The 18,792-nt window shown below is 47.4% G+C and overlaps 9 protein-coding genes across 10 annotated transcripts; 5 read left to right on the top strand and 4 right to left on the bottom strand.

Annotated features, from left to right (window-relative positions):
• Positions 1 to 54: 54 nt before the first annotated feature.
• Positions 55 to 881, top strand: LOC136188385 (uncharacterized). The gene is made up of 2 exons (XM_065976134.1): positions 55 to 801; positions 849 to 881. Exons 1-2 carry the CDS (start codon positions 55 to 57, stop codon positions 879 to 881), a joined length of 780 nt encoding a protein of 259 aa, XP_065832206.1.
• Positions 772 to 2,274, top strand: LOC136188555 (kelch domain-containing protein 8B-like). Its single transcript, XM_065976290.1, has 2 exons — positions 772 to 1,153; positions 1,342 to 2,274. Exons 1-2 carry the CDS (start codon positions 905 to 907, stop codon positions 2,218 to 2,220), a joined length of 1,128 nt encoding a protein of 375 aa, XP_065832362.1. The 5' UTR covers positions 772 to 904; the 3' UTR covers positions 2,221 to 2,274.
• A 6,054-nt stretch (positions 2,275 to 8,328) lies between these two features.
• LOC136188014 (calcium/calmodulin-dependent protein kinase type II-like) lies at positions 8,329 to 9,355 on the bottom strand. Its single transcript, XM_065975737.1, has 2 exons — positions 9,149 to 9,355; positions 8,329 to 8,589 (listed from the first exon to the last, which is right to left on the bottom strand). Exons 1-2 carry the CDS (start codon positions 9,320 to 9,322, stop codon positions 8,344 to 8,346), a joined length of 420 nt encoding a protein of 139 aa, XP_065831809.1. The 5' UTR covers positions 9,323 to 9,355; the 3' UTR covers positions 8,329 to 8,343.
• Positions 9,356 to 9,590: 235 nt separating this feature from the next.
• LOC136188036 (ribosomal protein S6 kinase alpha-5-like) lies at positions 9,591 to 10,700 on the top strand. 2 transcript variants are annotated; one of them, XM_065975761.1, is made up of 6 exons: positions 9,591 to 9,667; positions 9,726 to 9,777; positions 9,827 to 9,869; positions 9,931 to 10,140; positions 10,193 to 10,243; positions 10,305 to 10,700. In XM_065975761.1, the coding sequence occupies exons 4-6, from the start codon at positions 10,104 to 10,106 to the stop codon at positions 10,649 to 10,651; spliced, it is 435 nt and encodes a 144-aa protein (XP_065831833.1). In that variant the 5' UTR covers positions 9,591 to 9,667; positions 9,726 to 9,777; positions 9,827 to 9,869; positions 9,931 to 10,103; the 3' UTR covers positions 10,652 to 10,700. The 2 variants fall into 2 exon arrangements, with proteins under 2 accessions (XP_065831833.1, XP_065831832.1); XM_065975760.1 differs by having other exon boundaries at positions 9,600 to 9,667; positions 10,193 to 10,211; positions 10,260 to 10,700.
• A 187-nt stretch (positions 10,701 to 10,887) lies between these two features.
• LOC136188553 (G patch domain-containing protein 11-like) lies at positions 10,888 to 12,095 on the top strand. Its single transcript, XM_065976288.1, has 6 exons — positions 10,888 to 11,267; positions 11,331 to 11,372; positions 11,418 to 11,629; positions 11,683 to 11,772; positions 11,818 to 11,887; positions 11,936 to 12,095. The coding sequence occupies exons 1-6, from the start codon at positions 10,919 to 10,921 to the stop codon at positions 11,977 to 11,979; spliced, it is 807 nt and encodes a 268-aa protein (XP_065832360.1). The 5' UTR covers positions 10,888 to 10,918; the 3' UTR covers positions 11,980 to 12,095.
• A 29-nt stretch (positions 12,096 to 12,124) lies between these two features.
• On the bottom strand, positions 12,125 to 14,293 carry LOC136188552 (uncharacterized). Its single transcript, XM_065976287.1, has 3 exons — positions 14,116 to 14,293; positions 13,276 to 13,561; positions 12,125 to 13,225 (listed from the first exon to the last, which is right to left on the bottom strand). Exons 1-3 carry the CDS (start codon positions 14,284 to 14,286, stop codon positions 12,354 to 12,356), a joined length of 1,329 nt encoding a protein of 442 aa, XP_065832359.1. The 5' UTR covers positions 14,287 to 14,293; the 3' UTR covers positions 12,125 to 12,353.
• Positions 14,294 to 14,489: 196 nt separating this feature from the next.
• LOC136188217 (transmembrane protein 185B-like) lies at positions 14,490 to 15,594 on the top strand. Its single transcript, XM_065975944.1, has 5 exons — positions 14,490 to 14,692; positions 14,750 to 14,833; positions 14,890 to 15,066; positions 15,121 to 15,244; positions 15,297 to 15,594. The coding sequence occupies exons 1-5, from the start codon at positions 14,519 to 14,521 to the stop codon at positions 15,542 to 15,544; spliced, it is 807 nt and encodes a 268-aa protein (XP_065832016.1). The 5' UTR covers positions 14,490 to 14,518; the 3' UTR covers positions 15,545 to 15,594.
• Positions 15,595 to 15,649: 55 nt separating this feature from the next.
• LOC136188216 (calcium-binding and coiled-coil domain-containing protein 2-like) lies at positions 15,650 to 17,447 on the bottom strand. Its single transcript, XM_065975943.1, has one exon. It carries the CDS (start codon positions 17,432 to 17,434, stop codon positions 15,779 to 15,781), a length of 1,656 nt encoding a protein of 551 aa, XP_065832015.1. The 5' UTR covers positions 17,435 to 17,447; the 3' UTR covers positions 15,650 to 15,778.
• Positions 17,448 to 17,531: 84 nt separating this feature from the next.
• LOC136188218 (cilia- and flagella-associated protein 57-like) lies at positions 17,532 to 18,764 on the bottom strand. Its single transcript, XM_065975945.1, has 5 exons — positions 18,547 to 18,764; positions 18,350 to 18,484; positions 18,104 to 18,294; positions 17,880 to 18,053; positions 17,532 to 17,827 (listed from the first exon to the last, which is right to left on the bottom strand). The coding sequence occupies exons 3-5, from the start codon at positions 18,221 to 18,223 to the stop codon at positions 17,636 to 17,638; spliced, it is 486 nt and encodes a 161-aa protein (XP_065832017.1). The 5' UTR covers positions 18,224 to 18,294; positions 18,350 to 18,484; positions 18,547 to 18,764; the 3' UTR covers positions 17,532 to 17,635.
• Positions 18,765 to 18,792: the final 28 nt, after the last annotated feature.

Here is an 18,792-nt window from a genome sequence, read left to right as displayed (position 1 = left end):
GTAAAGCAGGAAAAACTGCCCGTACACGACGTGGTAACGCTGTTTTCTGGCAACATGGAAACGACAGAAATCAAGGTGGAAGACATCGACGTGACGGGCCCGAAGCTCGGTCAAGGATCGTACGGTCACGTCTCCGTCGGCACGTGGAAAGGAGCGAGAGTCGCCGTCAAATCCCTTCACGAAGTCTTCCTGCAGTTATATCGCGACGATCCGCAGCGCGACGCAATTCTAGCCGAGTTCCATCGCGAAATGACGCTACTCGTCACTCTCCGGCATCCCAACGTGCTCCAATTCCTCGGCTACGTGCGCGACGACGATCGCCCGCTGATGATAACCGAACTCCTCCACGAAAGCCTAGAAAATCGACTCGAACGGGAACCCCGCATGTCAGAGGCGTGCACGCATCACGTGCTCCGATCGGTAGCGTGCGGGCTGCGCTATCTCCACGAACGCGCCGAACCGATCGTCCATCGCGATTTGGCGAGTAAAAACGTTCTTTTATCGCGCGACGGTTATCAAGTGAAAATCGCCGACTACGGCCTAGCCAAGGCCATCGAAACTCAGAAACGAACGGCGAAGAAATACATGTATACTGCGACATTCAACCAGGGAACTGAATTGTACGCAGCTCCCGAAGTGTTTGGAAAAGCCGCTTCGCAACCACCTCGCGATATGTTTGCCTATGGGGTTTTAGCTCTCGAAACGATACTCGGTTTCATTACGATGCCACTACCAAGAAATGATGAGGAGAATCTCGTGATTGTACCGGAAGTGGAGAGGCGACGGGAGGACTTGAATCAAGTGCCGGAGAGTCATCCCCTTTTGAAAATTATTCAGAGGTGTTTGAGTCAAAAGGCGGAGAAACGACCTACAGCTTCTGACGTTGTAAAGGAATTTCCTCCCTATGACGAAAACGACATTTTTCCTACTGAAGTGCCCAGGAAAAACGGATCTTCGAGTTTCTAAGGACGGAGATGACGGCGGCGGCGAGTCGTCGACGAATAGATATGAGACGCTGCTTGAATCCGTGACGACGCGACATCACGCTCTCGAAAGAGCGGAATCAGTCAACGAAGATCTGAAAGAGAAATTGGTCTCCTTTCAATGCAATTCCCTCCTGAAGGAACATTCCCTGAAAACCCAATTAGCTAAAGTAAGAGAGAATTTTTCAAAATGCCACGCGAAACAACAGAGAGCCCAAAATGGAATACAATCTACGCGTAGTTTTGATCTAATCAAACTCTAGATAGGAACTTTAGAGGCGATTGCTTAGCCCAACTAGAAGTCTTCTACTCTAAAGATATTTAACCTTATACTCCGTATTCCCTCCCCCTTTCCTAGGCACGCAGTAAGCCTTTTCCTCGCTCCTGGCACGACATGCCCAACTTACCCTTCACCCACAAGCATCCCCTCCTAGCAACGATAGGCGACGTGATGCTCGCCTGTCATTGCCTCTCGCCGACCCTCTACCTCATGAACGCGACGACGTGCCGCCTCACGACGAAGCTCGCTCATCCGCACGCCAACGAAATCGACAGCATGACGACGTACAAACACCACTGCTACGCCCTCACAATCTACATCAAGGACAACAACACGGAGACGAAACTCGAAGAATTCGACGTCGATACGAGAACGTGGACCATTCTCGCTTCGATGCCGTGGAAGGCGGCGCTCCGCTACACGTCGCTCGTTGCCACGAGCGACGCCGTCTACGTCGTCGGCGGATTAAACAAAGCCTCGATTTCCGTCAATTATTTCGTCGAAGTCGATTTGGCGACGGGGAAAACGACGGAGCTGACGCCGATGCCGTCGTATCGATCGGCGTGCTCGTGCGCTTTCGTCGACGGACGGCTCTACGTCGCCGGCGGCTTCACTCGCAACGCCGATCACTCCGCGTCGATGTGCGACCGATTCGAAGTGTATCGCGTGAAGAATAAGAGCTGGAAGAAATTGCCGTCGACGCACTTCGGCGTCTCCATTGTCGCCCTGCGAGGCGAGACGGTCATATCCGTCGGCGGCGTCGTGCCGTATTCGCGTGACGTGAAGATGTTCGATCGCGAGTCGAAGGAGTGGACGGAGTTGCCGCCGATGATTTGGGAGCGGTGCATGCCCGGCGTGTGCGCCGTCGGCGCGTGTGGGATTATAGTGGGCGGCGGGGCGACGGGAAATGGGGAACCGTTGAAAAGTGTGGAGGAAATGTTGCTAATGAAGGTCTAAGTTTGTACGACTGGGGGCTGACAGTTTTAGAAAAAATGTTTTGTTGTTATGTCTTGTTGTAGTTTGACCTACAGTTGTGCACCTGATAATAATAATAAAAACGACGCGTTGACAGCACTGCTGTGGACCGCGTGGCATAAAAGGCGATTTTCTATCACTACGTTCAGTTGACATATTCGCCCAGTAAGAATTCAATGCGTGGTCATTGGGGGTCATTGGAGGAGACTGTAGACATTCCAACGGCTTCTTCGTAAGACGGCGGTGGCGGTTCAGCCACCGAAGGAGGGAGATCTGGTTGAGGAGGTTCCGCTGGCGGCGCCGACGGAGTGGCGCTTGTGTCGGTGACGGAGGAGCCTGAGTCGGTCGCTGTCTTGGCGAGGCCCTCGTCCGTCGTTGCTTCCGACGATGATGACCGAAACAGAATATAACAATAAAGAAGGCGAAGAAGCCGCCAACATAGGCTCCCCATGGATTGTCGCCCCCGCATCTCGTCTTCTGGTGGTGGAGTCGACGGAACGTCAGGAGGCCAAATTGTGGGTGGCATAAATCCGCGACAGCCTAACGGGCATTGCCGCATTTCGTCGCAGTACTACAACTACTGCAACTACTGCAACGACTGCAACTACTGCAACTACTGCAATGACTGAAACTACTGCAACTACTGCAACTACTGCAACTACTGCAACAACTCCAACTACTGCAACGACTGAAACTACTGGAACTACTCCAACTACTGCAACTACTGCAATGACTGAAACTACTGCAACTACTGCAACTACTGCAACTACTGCAATGACTGCAACTACTGCAACGACTGAAACTACTGCAACGACTGCAATGACTGCAACTACTGCAACTACTACAACTACTGCAACTACTACAATGACTGCAACGACTGCAATGACTGCAACGACTGCAACGACTGCAACTACTACAACTACTGCAACTACTGCAACTACTACAACTACTACAACTACTGCAACTACTGCAACTACTGCAATGACTGCAACTACTGCAACTACTACAACTACTGCAACTACTGCAACTACTGCAACTACTACAATGACTGCAACGACTGCAATGACTGCAACTACTGCAACTACTACAACTACTACAATTACTGCAACTACTGCAACTACTGCAATGACTGCAACTACTGCAACTACTACAACTACTGACACTACTACAACTACTGCAACTACTACAATGACTGCAACGACTGCAATGACTGCAACGACTGCAATGACTGCAACGACTGCAACTACTACAACTACTGCAACTACTGCAACTACTACAATGACTGCAACGACTGCAATGACTGCAACTACTGCAACTACTACAACTACTGCAACTACTGCAACTACTACAATGACTGCAACGACTGCAATGACTGCAACTACTGCAACTACTACAACTACTGCAACTACTGCAACTACTACAATGACTGCAACGACTGCAATGACTGCAACTACTGCAACTACTACAACTACTGCAACTACTGCAACTACTACAATGACTGCAACGACTGCAATGACTGCAACTACTGCAACTACTACAACTACTGCAACTACTGCAACTACTACAACTACTACAACTACTGCAACTACTGCAACTACTGCAATGACTGCAACTACTGCAACTACTACAATGACTGCAACGACTGCAATGACTGCAACGACTGCAACTACTACAATGACTGCAACGACTGCAATGACTGCAACTACTGCAACTACTACAACTACTGACACTACTGCAACTACTGCAACTACTACAATGACTGCAACGACTGAAACTACTGCAATGACTGCAACTACTGCAACTACTGCAACTACTGCAACTACTGCAACTACTACAACTACTACAACGGCTACAACGACTACAACGGCTACAACGACTACAAAGGCTACAACGGCTACAACGACTACAACGGGTACAACGACTACAACGGGTACAACGACTACAACGGCTACAACGGCTACAACGACTACAACGGCTACAACGACTACAACGGCTACAACGACTACAACGGCTACAACGCCTACAATGACTACAACGACTACAACGGCTACAACGGCTACAACGACTACAACGACTACAACGACTACAACGGGTACAACGACTACAACGACTACAACGGGTACAACGGCTACAACGACTACAACGGCTACAACGACTACAACGGCTACAACGACTACAACGGCTACAATGACTACAACGACTACAAAGGCTACAACGGCTACAACGACTACAACGGCTACAACGACTACAACGGCTACAACGACTACAACGGCTACAACGACTACAACGGCTACAACGACTACAACGACTACAACGACTACAACGACTACAACGGCTACAACGACTACAACGGCTACAATGACTACAACGGCTACAACGACTACAACGGCTACAATGACTACAACGACTACAAAGGCTACAACGGCTACAACGACTACAACGACTACAACGACTACAAAGGCTACAACGGCTACAACGACTACAACGGCTACAACGACTACAACGACTACAACGGCTACAACGGCTACAACGGCTACAACGACTACAACGGCTACAAGGACTACAACCACTACAACGGCTACAACGGTACAACGGCTACAACTACTACAACGCCTGAAACTACTGCAACTACTACAACTACTGCAACTACTACAACTACTACAACTACTGCAAGGACTGCAACGACTGAAACGACTGCAACTACTGCAACTACTGCAACGACTGCAATGACTGCAACGACTGAAACTACTACAACTACTGCAACTACTGCGCAACGACTGCAACTACTGCAACGACTGCAATGACTGCAATGACTGAAACTACTGCAACTACTGCAACTACTTCAATGACTTCAACGACTGCAACGACTGCAATGACTGCAACGACTGCAACGACTGCAATGACTGCAACAACTGAAACTACCGCAACTACTGCAACGACTGCAATGACTGAAACTACTGCAACTACTGCAACTACTGCAACGACTGCAATGACTGCAACGACTGAAACTACTGCAATGACTGAAACTACTGACCCTACTGCAACTACTGCAACGACTGAAACTACTGCAACTACTCCAACTACTGCAACGACTGCAAAGACTGCAACGACTGCAATGACTGCAACGACTGAAACTACTGCAACTACTGCAACGACTGCAACTACTGCAACGACTGAAACTACTGCAACGACTGAAACTACTGCAATGACTGAAACTACTGCAACTACCGCAACGACTGCAATGACTGCAACGACTGAAACTACTACAACTACTGCAACTACTGCGCAAAGACTGCAACTACTGCAACGACTGCAATGACTGAAACTACTGCAACTACTGCAACGACTGCAACGACTGCAACGACTGAAACTACTGCAATGACAGCAACGACTGCAACTACTGCAACTACTGCAACTACTACAACTACTGCAACTACTGCAACGACTGCAATGACTGAAACTACTGCAACTACTGCAACGACTGCAACGACTGAAACTACTGCAATGACAGCAACGACTGCAACTACTGCAACTACTGCAACTACTGCAACGACTGCAACGAGTGAAACTACTGCAACTACTGCAATGACTGCAATGACTGCAACGACTGAAACTACTGCAATGACTGCAACGACTGCAACTACTGCAACTACTGCAACGACTGCAACTACTGCAACGACTGCAACGAGTGAAACTACTGCAACTACTGCAATGACTGCAATGACTGCAACGACTGAAACTACTACAACTACTGCAACCACTGCAACGACTGCAACTACTGCAACGGCTGCAATGACTGCAACGACTGAAACTATTGCAACTACTGCAACGACTACAACTACTGCAACGACTGCAACTACTGCAACGACTGCAACGACTGAAACTACTGCAACTACTCCAACTACTGCAACTACTGCAACTACTGCAACGACTGCAACTACTGCAACTACTGCAATGACTGAAACTACTGCAACTACTGCAACTACTGCAACTACTGCAACAACTCCAACTACTGCAACGACTGAAACTACTGCAACTACTCCAACTACTGCAACGACTGCAATGACTGAAACTACTGCAACTACTGCAACTACTGCAACTACTGCAATGACTGCAACTACTGCAACGACTGAAACTACTGCAATGACTGCAACGACTGAAACTACTGCAACTACTGCAACTACTACAACTACTGCAACTACTGCAACGACTGCAATGACTGAAACTACTGCAACTACTGCAACGACTGCAACGACTGAAACTACTGCAATGACAGCAACGACTGCAACTACTGCAACTACTGCAACTACTACAACTACTGCAACGACTGAAACTACTGCAACTACTCCAACTACTGCAACGACTGAAACTACTGCAACTACTGCAACGACTGCAATGACTGCAACGACTGAAACTACTACAACTACTGCAACTACTGCGCAAAGACTGCAACTACTGCAACGACTGCAACTACTGCAATGACTGCAACGAGTGAAACTACTGCAACTACTGCAATGACTGCAATGACTGCAACGACTGAAACTACTACAACTACTGCAACGGCTGCAATGACTGCAACGACTGAAACTATTGCAACTACTGCAACGACTACAACTACTGCAACGACTGCAATTACTGCAACGACTGCAACGACTGAAACTACTGCAACTACTCCAACTACTGCAACTACTGCAACTACTGCAACTACTGCAACGACTGCAACTACTGCAACTACTGCAATGACTGAAACTACTGCAACTACTGCAACTACTGCAACTACTGCAACAACTCCAACTACTGCAACGACTGAAACTACTGCAACTACTCCAACTACTGCAATGACTGAAACTACTGCAACTACTGCAACTACTGCAACTACTGCAATGACTGCAACTACTGCAACGACTGAAACTACTGCAACGACTGAAACTACTGCAATGACTGCAACGACTGAAACTACTGCAACTACTGCAACTACTACAACTACTGCAACTACTGCAACGACTGCAATGACTGAAACTACTGCAACTACTGCAACGACTGCAACGACTGCAACGACTGAAACTACTGCAATGACAGCAACGACTGCAACTACTGCAACTACTGCAACTACTACAACTACTGCAACGACTGAAACTACTGCAACTACTCCAACTACTGCAACGACTGAAACTACTGCAACGACTGCAATGACTGCAACGACTGAAACTACTGCAATGACTGCAACGACTGCAACTACTGCAACTGCTGCAACTACTGCAACTACTGCAACGACTGCAACGAGTGAAACTACTGCAACTACTGCAATGACTGCAATGACTGCAACGACTGAAACTACTACAACTACTGCAACCACTGCAACGACTGCAACTACTGCAACGGCTGCAATGACTGCAACTACTGCAACTACTGCAACGACTGCAATGACTGAAACTACTGCAACTACTGCAACTACTGCAACTACTGCAATGACTGAAACTACTGCAACTACTGCAACTACTGCAACTACTGCAACAACTCCAACTACTGCAACGACTGAAACTACTGCAACTACTCCAACTACTGCAACTACTGCAATGACTGAAACTACTGCAACTACTGCAACTACTGCAACTACTGCAATGACTGCAACTACTGCAACGACTGAAACTACTGCAACGACTGAAACTACTGCAATGACTGCAACGACTGAAACTACTGCAATGACTGCAACGACTGAAACTACTGCAACTACTACAATGACTGCAACGACTGAAACTACTGCAATGACTGCAACGACTGCAACGACTGCAATGACTGCAACGACTGAAACTACTACAACTACTGCAACTTCTGCAATGACTGCAACGACTGCAAAGACTTCAACTACTGCAACGACTGCAATGACTGCAACAACTGAAACTACCGCAACTACTGCAACGACTGCAACTACTGAAACGACTGCAATGACTGCAACTACTGCAACTACTGCAATGACTGCAACGACTGCAACGACTGAAACTACTGCAACTACTGCAACTACTGCAAGTACTGCAATGACTGCAACTACTGCAACGACTGCAACGACTGCAACGACTGAAACTACTGCAACTACTGCTCCTCTATTCAACGACTTCCCACATCCTTTCTTACCCGATGCACAATCCTTTTCGTTTCGAGATAGGCGAGGGCGAGTAGAACCTGCCTAATGCAATGCCGAGCGTCGCGTTCCGAGTACGTATCGCAGCTGGCAATCAGATCGAACAGTTCGCCGCTTTCGAGAAGCTCGAAGACGAGCATGTGCGAGTTTTCGTCGTCGGAAAAGCAGCGTCGTAGGCGTACGACGTGCTGGTGGCAAAGCATGCCGCAGATCTAGATAAAGAAATTGAAAAAAGAATTGAATATGTAAATAGGGAATGATAATGAGATGCGTGCTGCATCATCCCCGGGATGTTTGGCACCAGGGAGTGCTTGGACCGCGGGATAGGAATGCGGAAGACTATGTGCATTTTAGCTAATGAAAGGACACGTTGCACGTTGCGATAAACAATCTAATTTATGATCTCGTTGTCGAGTCAAATGGAGGTGTATATAGAATGAGAAGCTCCATTGCGAAGGAGATGCACAGATGCATGTGTAGAGAGTACCTTTTGAATATCTTTTGAATTAAACTTGCACACCTTCTGCGCGAAATAAACGCAGCAGGATCTCCCTACTCCGTTTTTCTCGCAAAGGAACGACGGCGGAAGTATTTCCGCACCACGCGCGTAGGCGTCCCAAAGCAACGAGGAAACGAACTAGTACCGTGCGAGAGAAGAGGGTTTCTGTAGAAACTTCCCTTCCTGTGCTATATATAGGGGAGTCATCTTTAGAGTTACGGTAAAAACGCCGCTGGATGTCCTATAGGCTAATATACGGAAAAGTCTCTTACTTTTATTTCTGCTTTGACTTTCTCCTCGTCTTCGGCGTTCTTGATCTTCGACGGATCGATTCGTTTCGCCGCGTACGCGCGTCCGTTCATTTTCGCGCGACACCGATACACGGTGCCGAAACCGCCTTCGCCGAGGACGTCGTCGACGTCATATGCTTTGACGAACGCCTCCATTGTTTGCTCTGCGCGAGTGGACAGCGCTGAATGGAATGCCAAGCGTTTCGTTCTTCTGTAAAGGATGTACGGGGGTGTGACGTTGGCTGACGTCACGTCACGGAAGCACTGCTTTGTGCGGTCCACGCCAACGTTCCTAGAAAGAATGCGCGGCTATCAGATCAAATGTGAAAGGTCGAGGCCCTGAATGGGGTGTAAATGAGGCGATGAAGTTCGCCGAAGAAAAATTTAGTGGACCTAGCGTGCGTACGCCTGTGACGTGTTTTGACCGGAAATAGCCTTATGCACTTCTTTTTCTTCTCGAACGTGCCTCTGCGCAGACTCCCGTTCCCTCGCGTCCTTTGGGTAGGTTCCAAACGCGCCTCATTTTCGCCGCTCAGCCTCCTTTTGTCTCCCCCAAAAGGCTACACTCTCCAAAACGGCTCCGACATCGTCATCGACGCCTTCTACGACCTGTAGGTCACAAGAGCAGCAGTTTTGTAGTGCTCGAGTCTTTCTGCGTAGTCTTTCGTCCGAATGCCAGGCGAATTGGCCCGTTCTGCAAAGCGTCAGATGACGTACTGTATATGTATGACTTAGAAATATTACGGAAGTGTTTGTTTTTCCAGGTGGCGAAGCAGTACGTGGGGAAAGTGACTCTCAAAATTCACATGTTCCCGCTTCCGCGCGTGCCTTAATTAATTGAATTATTTGTTGTTGACACGTCGGAAATTGATTTTTTCAGGTTTAATTATCAGTCGTTCTTTGTCGCTCAGACAGCGCATCAATTGATGTTAACGAAATGCAAACCATCTGTCTATTCATCGTTTGTCACACTGGTAAGAATATTTTGATTGATATCTGCTTATAACCATTTATTTCACTTGGCAGATTCTCAAGAACCAGAAAGGTACATGTCGTATTTAGTCCACGGCAATAATGGTACATTTGTTTCTAGATCTCACCACTGGCTCAGTAAATATGTGTGTTCATATCTATTTAGGTCTTCTTACTGTTGATCCAAAGAGAAGACTTACTGTCTATCAAGCTCTGTCTCACACGTGGTTGAATAGCATCGATGACGAGGTTCTCAGCTCTCCTCTCATGACGCCCGGTCTCTTGGGGTCGTCGCGAAAGCGTTCCGTCGAATTGGCCGTCAGTGTGACGCTGAATGCCTTTCATATGGCGGCGAAAGAGGGCTTTGTGCTGCGCGACGTCGCCTTTGCGCCGCTGGCGAAACGACGGAAACGCAAGAACACGGAAGCGTCCGATCAATCGTCGGAAAACGACGGCGACGGCTCGTCTCGCGAGAAGAAACTTTTTCTACCACTTTCTGATAGCAATCCATAGCGTTATTTTCTATTTCAGTACTTTTTTATAGATCGTTTCATTTTAGAGAAGGCCTCTCGCTTGATGCATAACCTTATTTTAATCATTATTATTATTATTATTATTATTTGATGGTAGTGTATTCATACAGTAGTAAATTTGGATGATGACGTTTACCATATACGGGCCATAGTATACGTCATTATCTGATGCCCGTATATCTGTGTCGTTCGAGAGTCGGTTTCGACCCACGACGAGCCGGAAAAATCTCCAAACTCGTCGTCAGACATGTCCGAGCTCGGTTCGGCTGTCGGGCAGCGTAATTTCGCTAAGAACGGTCTCCTTCTTCTCGATTTCGACGTCCAGGATAACGTTTATGGACGCCCGGATGGAAGAAGAAGACGACTACATGTCCAGTGCCTTTTTGGCCGTCGACACTCGCCCGGGACTCGTTTTCGACAAGAGAGTCGCACGAAAGCGAAAGATCGAAGAGGAGACGAAACGGCGCCAAAAAGAAACGAGAAAACCCGTAAAACAGATCGAAAAAGAGAAACGAGACGTCGGACTCGTGACAACAAGGGCTATGCACTCTTGGAAAAAATGGGTTACGTGAAGGGAATGGGATTAGGCAAAGACGGTAGAAAGAAATCCTCAAATTCAATTAAGTAATTAAAAAATTAAATTAACGTTTTTTCGTCAGGGGGTGGGAGAGCACAACCTGTCGCAGTAAAAATCAAAACAGGTACTATACACATATAAACATTATATATTTATATATTATTTTTAGATCGGGGTGGTGTTGGTCGTGAAAGTGAGGCGAAAAAGCGGGCCACTTTAAAGGCTCGTCTCACGTCCGCTCTCGCTGAGACGAAGATCAAAGTAGACGAGATGAATCGCGGGGATTTTCTTCGACGAATGAGCAGCAAGTATAGCGACGTCGAAATCGAAAGAGACGTCAAGAAAAGTCAGCAAGCGTGCTGGGAGTTGGACCAGGCAAAGGTGAAAAGAACAAATTAGAGATACAAAGCCCATTTGCAAATATCTCCTAATAGAACTTAACTCACGTCGAGGAATGGTACTGGCCAGCTTCCGTGACCGGAAGAGACAAAAAGGAGGACTACGAGAAGTTGGCTGAACCGGAAGTACAGCCTCTCTCCTGGAATTTAATCAATATCGTCAATATCTAGTTACCTCAGCAATTAGAAGACATCACAGACTACATACGGGACAAGCACTGCTACTGCATTCAGTATAAAGGTAAATAAATAATTAATAAACATGGACTTATCTTATATAATAATCCAGATGTTGAAGACATGGATGGATCAATCGTGCCCCGGAAAAAGTAAAGACATTCACGACTAGAGATTAGAAGAACTAGAGTTTACATGACGTCACAAGTGTAATCAAAGATCATGTCATAATTAATTAATTACCCACAAGAGTAACCAATCAATAATCCGCGTGGAGATCACGTGATCACTAGAGCCTACATGACGTCACAAGTGTATTCAATCAATAATCCGAGTGGAGATCATGTGATACTTATTAGGCCTACGCGATGACGTCACAACAAAGGACGGAGACATGAGCGAGACAAGAAAGACTAAAATCTAGCCGTCGACAGAACCCCTCCCCCTAGGTATCGATCACGTACAAAGACGAATTCTCGGGCGACTTCAGCTGGGAGACAAAGGTACAGTATATTTTTCGTCATCATTTCTCACATCGAGTGCAGCACGACCAAGTGCTCCTGCGGATCGACGGTCATATAGCTACTCGGTCCCAATTTCTTCAGCAAATTCTCGCCGAGCTGATTGGCGGCGAGCATCAAATCAGCGACAACAAAATGCAACGTCACGCCCTCGGTGACGACAATCTCACACTCGGGACAATAATAGATATACAACTCGACGTTCGACGCAAGCGCCGACGAGAGGGAATAGATGAGAAAAAATCGACGACCCTCGCGCCCCTTTAACGGCCGCTGATCCAATATACTCGAATAGAACTGCTCCATGATCACGAGATCGCAGCTCACGTACATATTGAGTCTCAACGCGGCGGCGCTCTCGGTCCCGGCCCCGCCGCCGGACGAACGCGGTCGCGCGTAGAGCCCGAATAGGGGAAGCGTCGAGAGGGGATATTCGGGAACGTGCGGATAGGCGTAGTACTTTTCGTACCGCTGCAACGGGGTCATGCCGGACGTGGCGCGAACGCGATAGAAAGAGCGCGAGGCGAACGCGCGGCACATCGTTCGCACGTGCGCGTCGAGATCCGCGGGAACGATGAGAAGAATGCATAGGGATACCTGTTCGATTCGAAATCGTTTCGACGACGACGACGGAATATCGCCGCTCGCGTCGATGATGACGTCAGCGGCGGCGTCATCATCGTTAATCACGTGCTGTTCTTCGAGTGCCGGAAGAGCGACGCTCGACGGCGGATTGCTTTTGCATGTGAACGACATGAAGTTGAGAAGTTCGCTGAAGCGTCCGATCATCGTATCAATCGCGGATATCACGTGAGCGAATTGGAATTGAAGCGGTTTGATTTCGACGTGTGCGAGCGAGTGGGCGGCAGTTTGAAAAATCGCTAATAAACATAAATAAAAAATGAATAATCGTTTTTAGTCTCTGTCTTACATTCTAGACGGGTTATTTCGTATCCGGTTATTTGGGGTAGTAACGGTTGGAGTTTGCCCGCTTTCAATTCCGCTCCCATCGCGTCGTAGTGCTCCTTCGAGTCGAAGCGCAGTACGACGGTGAGCCGTTCCTGATTGGATAGCAGCGGGGTCACGTGCTTCGAAGCGCTCTCGATCGCGCCGGCGAGCTTGTCCGCGTGGTCCGTGTTGACGCGTTCGGCGGTCACCATGCCGTAGAAATCGCGACCGGTTACGCTGACAGATGCCGAGTCCCAAAAGGCAGTGATCTGAGAACAGAAAGGGTAAAAAACGAGCCCTTTTTTTCTCTCAGCAAACGTTAGTGGTATACTGTGTATATCCCAGCACGCGAACTAAGACGCTGATAATATTGACTCTACACATTAGGGTTCATTTAGACTGAGCAATCATACTACATACAATAGCAATATCCCTTGCTATAGATAATGAACATTGCTAGATGGAAGGAAGTCTCGTGACTTCCTTCTACCTGGTATATCCAACAAAAAAAAGGGCCTAAGGCAGTGACATAGATCTCAGCTAAGAAACTAGCACATATCAAACAGATGGCGTGGTGAGTCATTCACTTATGTAGGTGTACACCAAAAAAGCTATGAAAACGAAGCAAGGGGCTCTGAGCTACAAGTCAGTCGATCGTACTCACTAAAAAACCCCCCTCCCCATTGGTGTCGAGTTGCATTCGACAATCGTAACGTAAAACTCTCTCGCATAACCGCTTCGTGCTCTCGAGCAGGCGCGATTACCTCCCGAAACCATTAATCTGACCGCTCGAGTCCTTTCTGTGTCGCTAGTGTTCGCTTACCATTCGTTTCTGGCTTCCGTCGCTTTTGACGACGTACACGGGGCGTCGAACGGCGCTGGCGGTGGCCGAGCTCGCGTCGTTTTCGTCGTGCGTCGCTTCGCCTTGGCGAGCGTCGTCGCGAGCGCCAAGAAGCTCCTCGTGAGCGATCGGGGGAACACGCGTTTCGGCCATGTTGTCTTGCACGTGCCTGAGAGGGGAAGAACTCCCGGATGGCTGCAACGACGAGACGCTTCGTACCTCTGTGGCTATGGAAAGGACTCGTCTTTGCCGGCTGCGCCACAGGAATCGCCGCCTGGTGCAAACAAAGGAAAGACCACGCCCACAGATCAATAATTCAATCGCGATCATGTCTTGTCGTTTATTTAGAAGTCGCATCGATTCGTCGACTAAGGATTTTTGTTCGATGGTGATAAGCGCCGCTCTTCAGACGTTTCTCTTCATTTTCGAAATTTTGACGTGCGTCAAAGCGGAAGGAAGTCGCGTGACGTGGCTAACGGCTTTTTCGCCTCTCTTTTTTCTATTGGTCGCCACTCTGATCGCCTGCATTTGGGCGTGGAGAAATGATAGAAATGTCGAGGTAACGTGACGTCAAAAAATTCGAAAATTTTTGATTGCGACGCCGTTTCCTCTTCAGTTTGAAATTTTTGTTCTTTCCAACGTTCTACAGATTATTTTTCTCAGTTTGCGTCTTGATAATTTCATAAATTGGGACTGGCAAGTAAGCTAAGAAGAAATACTCAATCCCCCACTCAAAATTAGCCAATAATAAAATAGCTTGTTTTGATTCCTTTGTGGATTGAATTGTGTGTACTCGGATTTGTCATTCTCTATTTCATTATTTGGGCCTGTCTCATCTATCACAGCGACAACGTTCTCCCTGAGGGCCAAAAACTGGGTCTCGTACTGGCTCTCCTCTTTACAATTGCTTACATCACAGCCATCATATTTATAGTATAGAATTTTATCTTCTATCTTTCGTATTTATCTTTACTTTTCCATTTTTAGGCTATTCTCGTTGAAAAGGTTGATAACAACGTTGACATTCCATACGCAATTGTTTTCATATCGCTTCACATTGCCTTATTTGCACTCCTGCTGACGTCATGTTTACATCGCGGAGGAAATCAATGTAAGAGACCCATTCATTATAATTTAACCAACAAGTCACTTTTATTATATAGGGTGGTTTGGGATGCAGAAGAGTTTCTGCAATAGTCTATTAATTTGCTTACCGTGGTTACAAGAATACGGGAATATATCCTTTTCAGCCGAGGCAGTCGAAGAAGAAGAAGAAGAAGAAGAAAGGGAGACGTCACCGGCGCGATTAGAGGATCTAAAAATAGAAATTAAATATAGTAGTGATAGTGACGTAAAAAGAAAGAAAGAAAGAAGAGACAGTCGTTCCTATAACGTCTATAGAACAGCCTGATTGAGATGATGATGATGATGATAGTATCAAATATAATTTATTTCATTTTAGCTCGTCCCTCTGCGGCGATTTTTTAGTCATTTTTGCCCTTTCCAAATAGTCTTTGTTTTATTAGATGATAGTGCGTATACTAACACAAAAAAGCATAATGATGCATGCATAGGACAAACCAGGTGGGTTTTATCTTATAAAAACAAAAGGATCGCAGTCAGCTGCAGCTATATGAGATCGAGTCTAACACGCTTTGAAATGTTCTTCGCAGTGTCGACGTCGAGAAACGGCGTCCAAATTGGACGCGTACGGTTTCTCGCAAACAGGACATCGCGACGGCAATTCTTCGTTGTCGTCATCCGGGGGAGCGGAGGGAAGGGTCGTCGCTTTGACGACGACGGCGACGATGGGCGGCGATTTCTTTCTTCGTCGTCGTCGCTCTCGTTTTTCTTCTCTTTCCACGCCGCCGCAGCTGGAATCGTCGTCACGCCGATGATGTCTATGACGACGACGATGACGTCGATCCTCGTCTCCGTCATCACGCGACTTTTTCTTCGTCTTTTCGCGTCGTTTCTCCGACTTCAAAAGCGAAACTTCGCCGAGGGAAAGATCGCCTCCGGGACGTTGATAACTCGGCGGCGTTGCTATGGTGATATCCTGAAAATCCAACGAAGCGCTTCGCAATTGAATTGGTTCGTCGCCAGCACTCCGTTTCTTCGGCAAGGTGATCTCTTTTCCCATCGCTTTTCCCATCGCTTTAGAGAAGAGAACTTCAGTCTGAATTTCCTTCAATTCGAGTTTTTCGTCCAGTACGGCACGCTGGCCTTCCATTTCGCCCAGCTTGCGAAAGAGGTCGGTACACTCTTCGTGCTTTTCTTTCAATTCGTTTTCCGCTTCTTCTAACTTCTCCGTTAGATTCAGCACTTGGTTTTCACTCAATTCAAGCTTCTTCTTCAATGGGTCGATCTCTTCATTTTTTTCCTTTTCGAGTAACTCAATCCGATTGATAAGACTCTCCATTTTTTCGTTTAATTCGACATTCTCTTTTAGCACCTTTTCTGACATCTCAGAATTTCTCTTTTCCGCCTTCTCGTAAGCCAATTTCTCACTCTTCCACAATTTCCTAATGCAATTGAACTCGTCTCCACGTGATACGCTATCCACAAACACAAAACCCGCCAGCTGACCATTGAACGTTGTCACTTGCTCGGTAAGAAATTTCACATTTTCCTCAGAAACACGAGCCACATCCTTGGCATTTTCCTCCAAAAGGCGAGCCGCTTCCTTATCATCAACTTCCTCATCTTCGTCATCAGAACTCGAACTCGATGATGACGTAGGATGAATTTCAGGTGGTGGCGAACTCTTCTCGTCATCATCATCATCGTTGGGAGTCTTTTCCACGGTAGCATCATCGGTATTTTGAGCCGGAGTCGCCAGACTTCCGCATGGGGAATTTCCCTCCACCAAGTCTTCGACTTCGAAAGTTTTCCCGACACTCCCCGCCTGAAACCGCTTGGTTTCAGAAGCGTCCGTTGTCCGACTCTCGTCGATTACTTCGTACGAAGACAGACTGTCCAGGTCGGTCGAGGTCTCCGCGAAGGCAAACGGCTGGCTTGCCACGCGTGCTTCGCCTGAAGCGTCAACGTAGACGAACTGATATTGATGTTCGTCTGTTGGTAGGGCGGCTGAGGGGAAGATGACAATGCGCACGCCTTCGCGGCCTTGTGCGCTTTCATCGAGAGATACTTGAGTGTGGTACTGAGATGACGATTTCCAGCCTACGCGTGCGATCGAGATTCGCCCTCCTGGTTCTGTGTTTCCGGGGAGTTTCAATTGGCAGGCCACGTCGGAGACGTTAACGTAGAACTTTGATACTTCCACAAAGGCTTGAGCCATCACTGCGCAAGAAATGATATCACGGTTATTATCAACCGGGGGGATAGGTCCATTTATGTATTGATGCCATGGTCACGCGACTGTATTCACGTGACAAGATAAATCATAACTAAAAAAAATCCCTTAGCAGTCTCCTGAATTCACAGAACTCTCTCAATCCGGTACAAATACAAGCACATCAGCTGCACTACCGTATTATAATCAGACACTCAGCAGGCCCCCGAAATCCCACGACTGGACAATGTCTTGTGAAAACCGGCTATTATAAACAATTAAATACGTGACCGCGTCTTTCTCCAGCGATCGTATCACAGAGCGCAGCTTGTTCTCCTCCCCGTGAAGACGCTGTATCTCCTCTTTCTGCTCCTTTCTCTCCCTCTCCAGCGTGGCAAACTAAAACGCATCCCTGTCAAAGCACTACGACTCATTTTCAAAGCGTCTTTACCTTTTTCTTCATAATTCCTGTCTCTCCTTTGAGTCTCATGTTCGCTTCGACCTCGTCGCGAAGTCGTCGCTCGTATTTGTTCTTAACGTCGAGTATTTCCTGATCGGCGTCTTCTTCGATCTGTCGCTGCGTCTCCTTATGCTCCCGCTGCAAATACTCCTTTTCCTCTTCAATCTAAATATCAATATCCAACTCAGAAAAAAATTCAATTGGAGCAAGCTAACCTGCTTCAGTCTGGCTTCCAGTTCTGCCTTTTGACCTTCGTAGTATTCGGTTGTCTCGCTAACCGCCTGCTCCTTTGCTTCCTCAGAAAAAGTCAACTGTCTCTCGTAATCTTCCTGCATCTTTTGAGCCTTGGCTTGAAGCTCCTGGTACTTTTCGTATTCGGCTATCAACTTCTGATTATTTAGTGACTCTATAGAAAAAAGGTGCCTAATCTCACAGGCAGAGGAGTGGCGCGATTGACGTACCTAATTCTTGCTGCTCTCGCTGGTGGGTCGTTGATATCGAGTTTGTTTGCGTCGCGTAGCTGTAGCAACCAAATCACTACGAAGATTTTTGTTAGACTGCCGATGCGGAAGCCCGTTTGACCGGTTGGCCTGGATCTGAGGAATTTTTATTAGGCCACGCCTCTTTCTTTTTTTTGTAGTTTCGTTTTCTTTTTTACCTGTGACGTTGATTTTTCCGTATCCTTTTGAGAAGATTAGCGACTGGTTATAAACGAGGCCAATGGAAACGCTCGGCTTCGCCGGATCGACGATTTTCTCGACTTCTGCGTCGAGATCGCTCGCTAGATCAGCGAAAGCGTCGACGTCAAGCGAAACGACGTCGGGCAGAAGTGGGCAGAGTCCAAAAGAAAGCGAAACCGTGCAACACAGCGATAAGAAAAGTCGAATCACGGATATAAATACGA

Source organism: Oscarella lobularis, chromosome 6 (genome assembly GCF_947507565.1).
Source record: "Oscarella lobularis chromosome 6, ooOscLobu1.1, whole genome shotgun sequence".
In the NCBI taxonomy this organism is placed as follows: Eukaryota; Metazoa; Porifera; class Homoscleromorpha; order Homosclerophorida; family Oscarellidae; genus Oscarella; species Oscarella lobularis.
The sequence above is the reverse complement of the archived record's forward strand: the minus strand, read 5'-3'. Positions and strand labels throughout refer to the sequence as shown.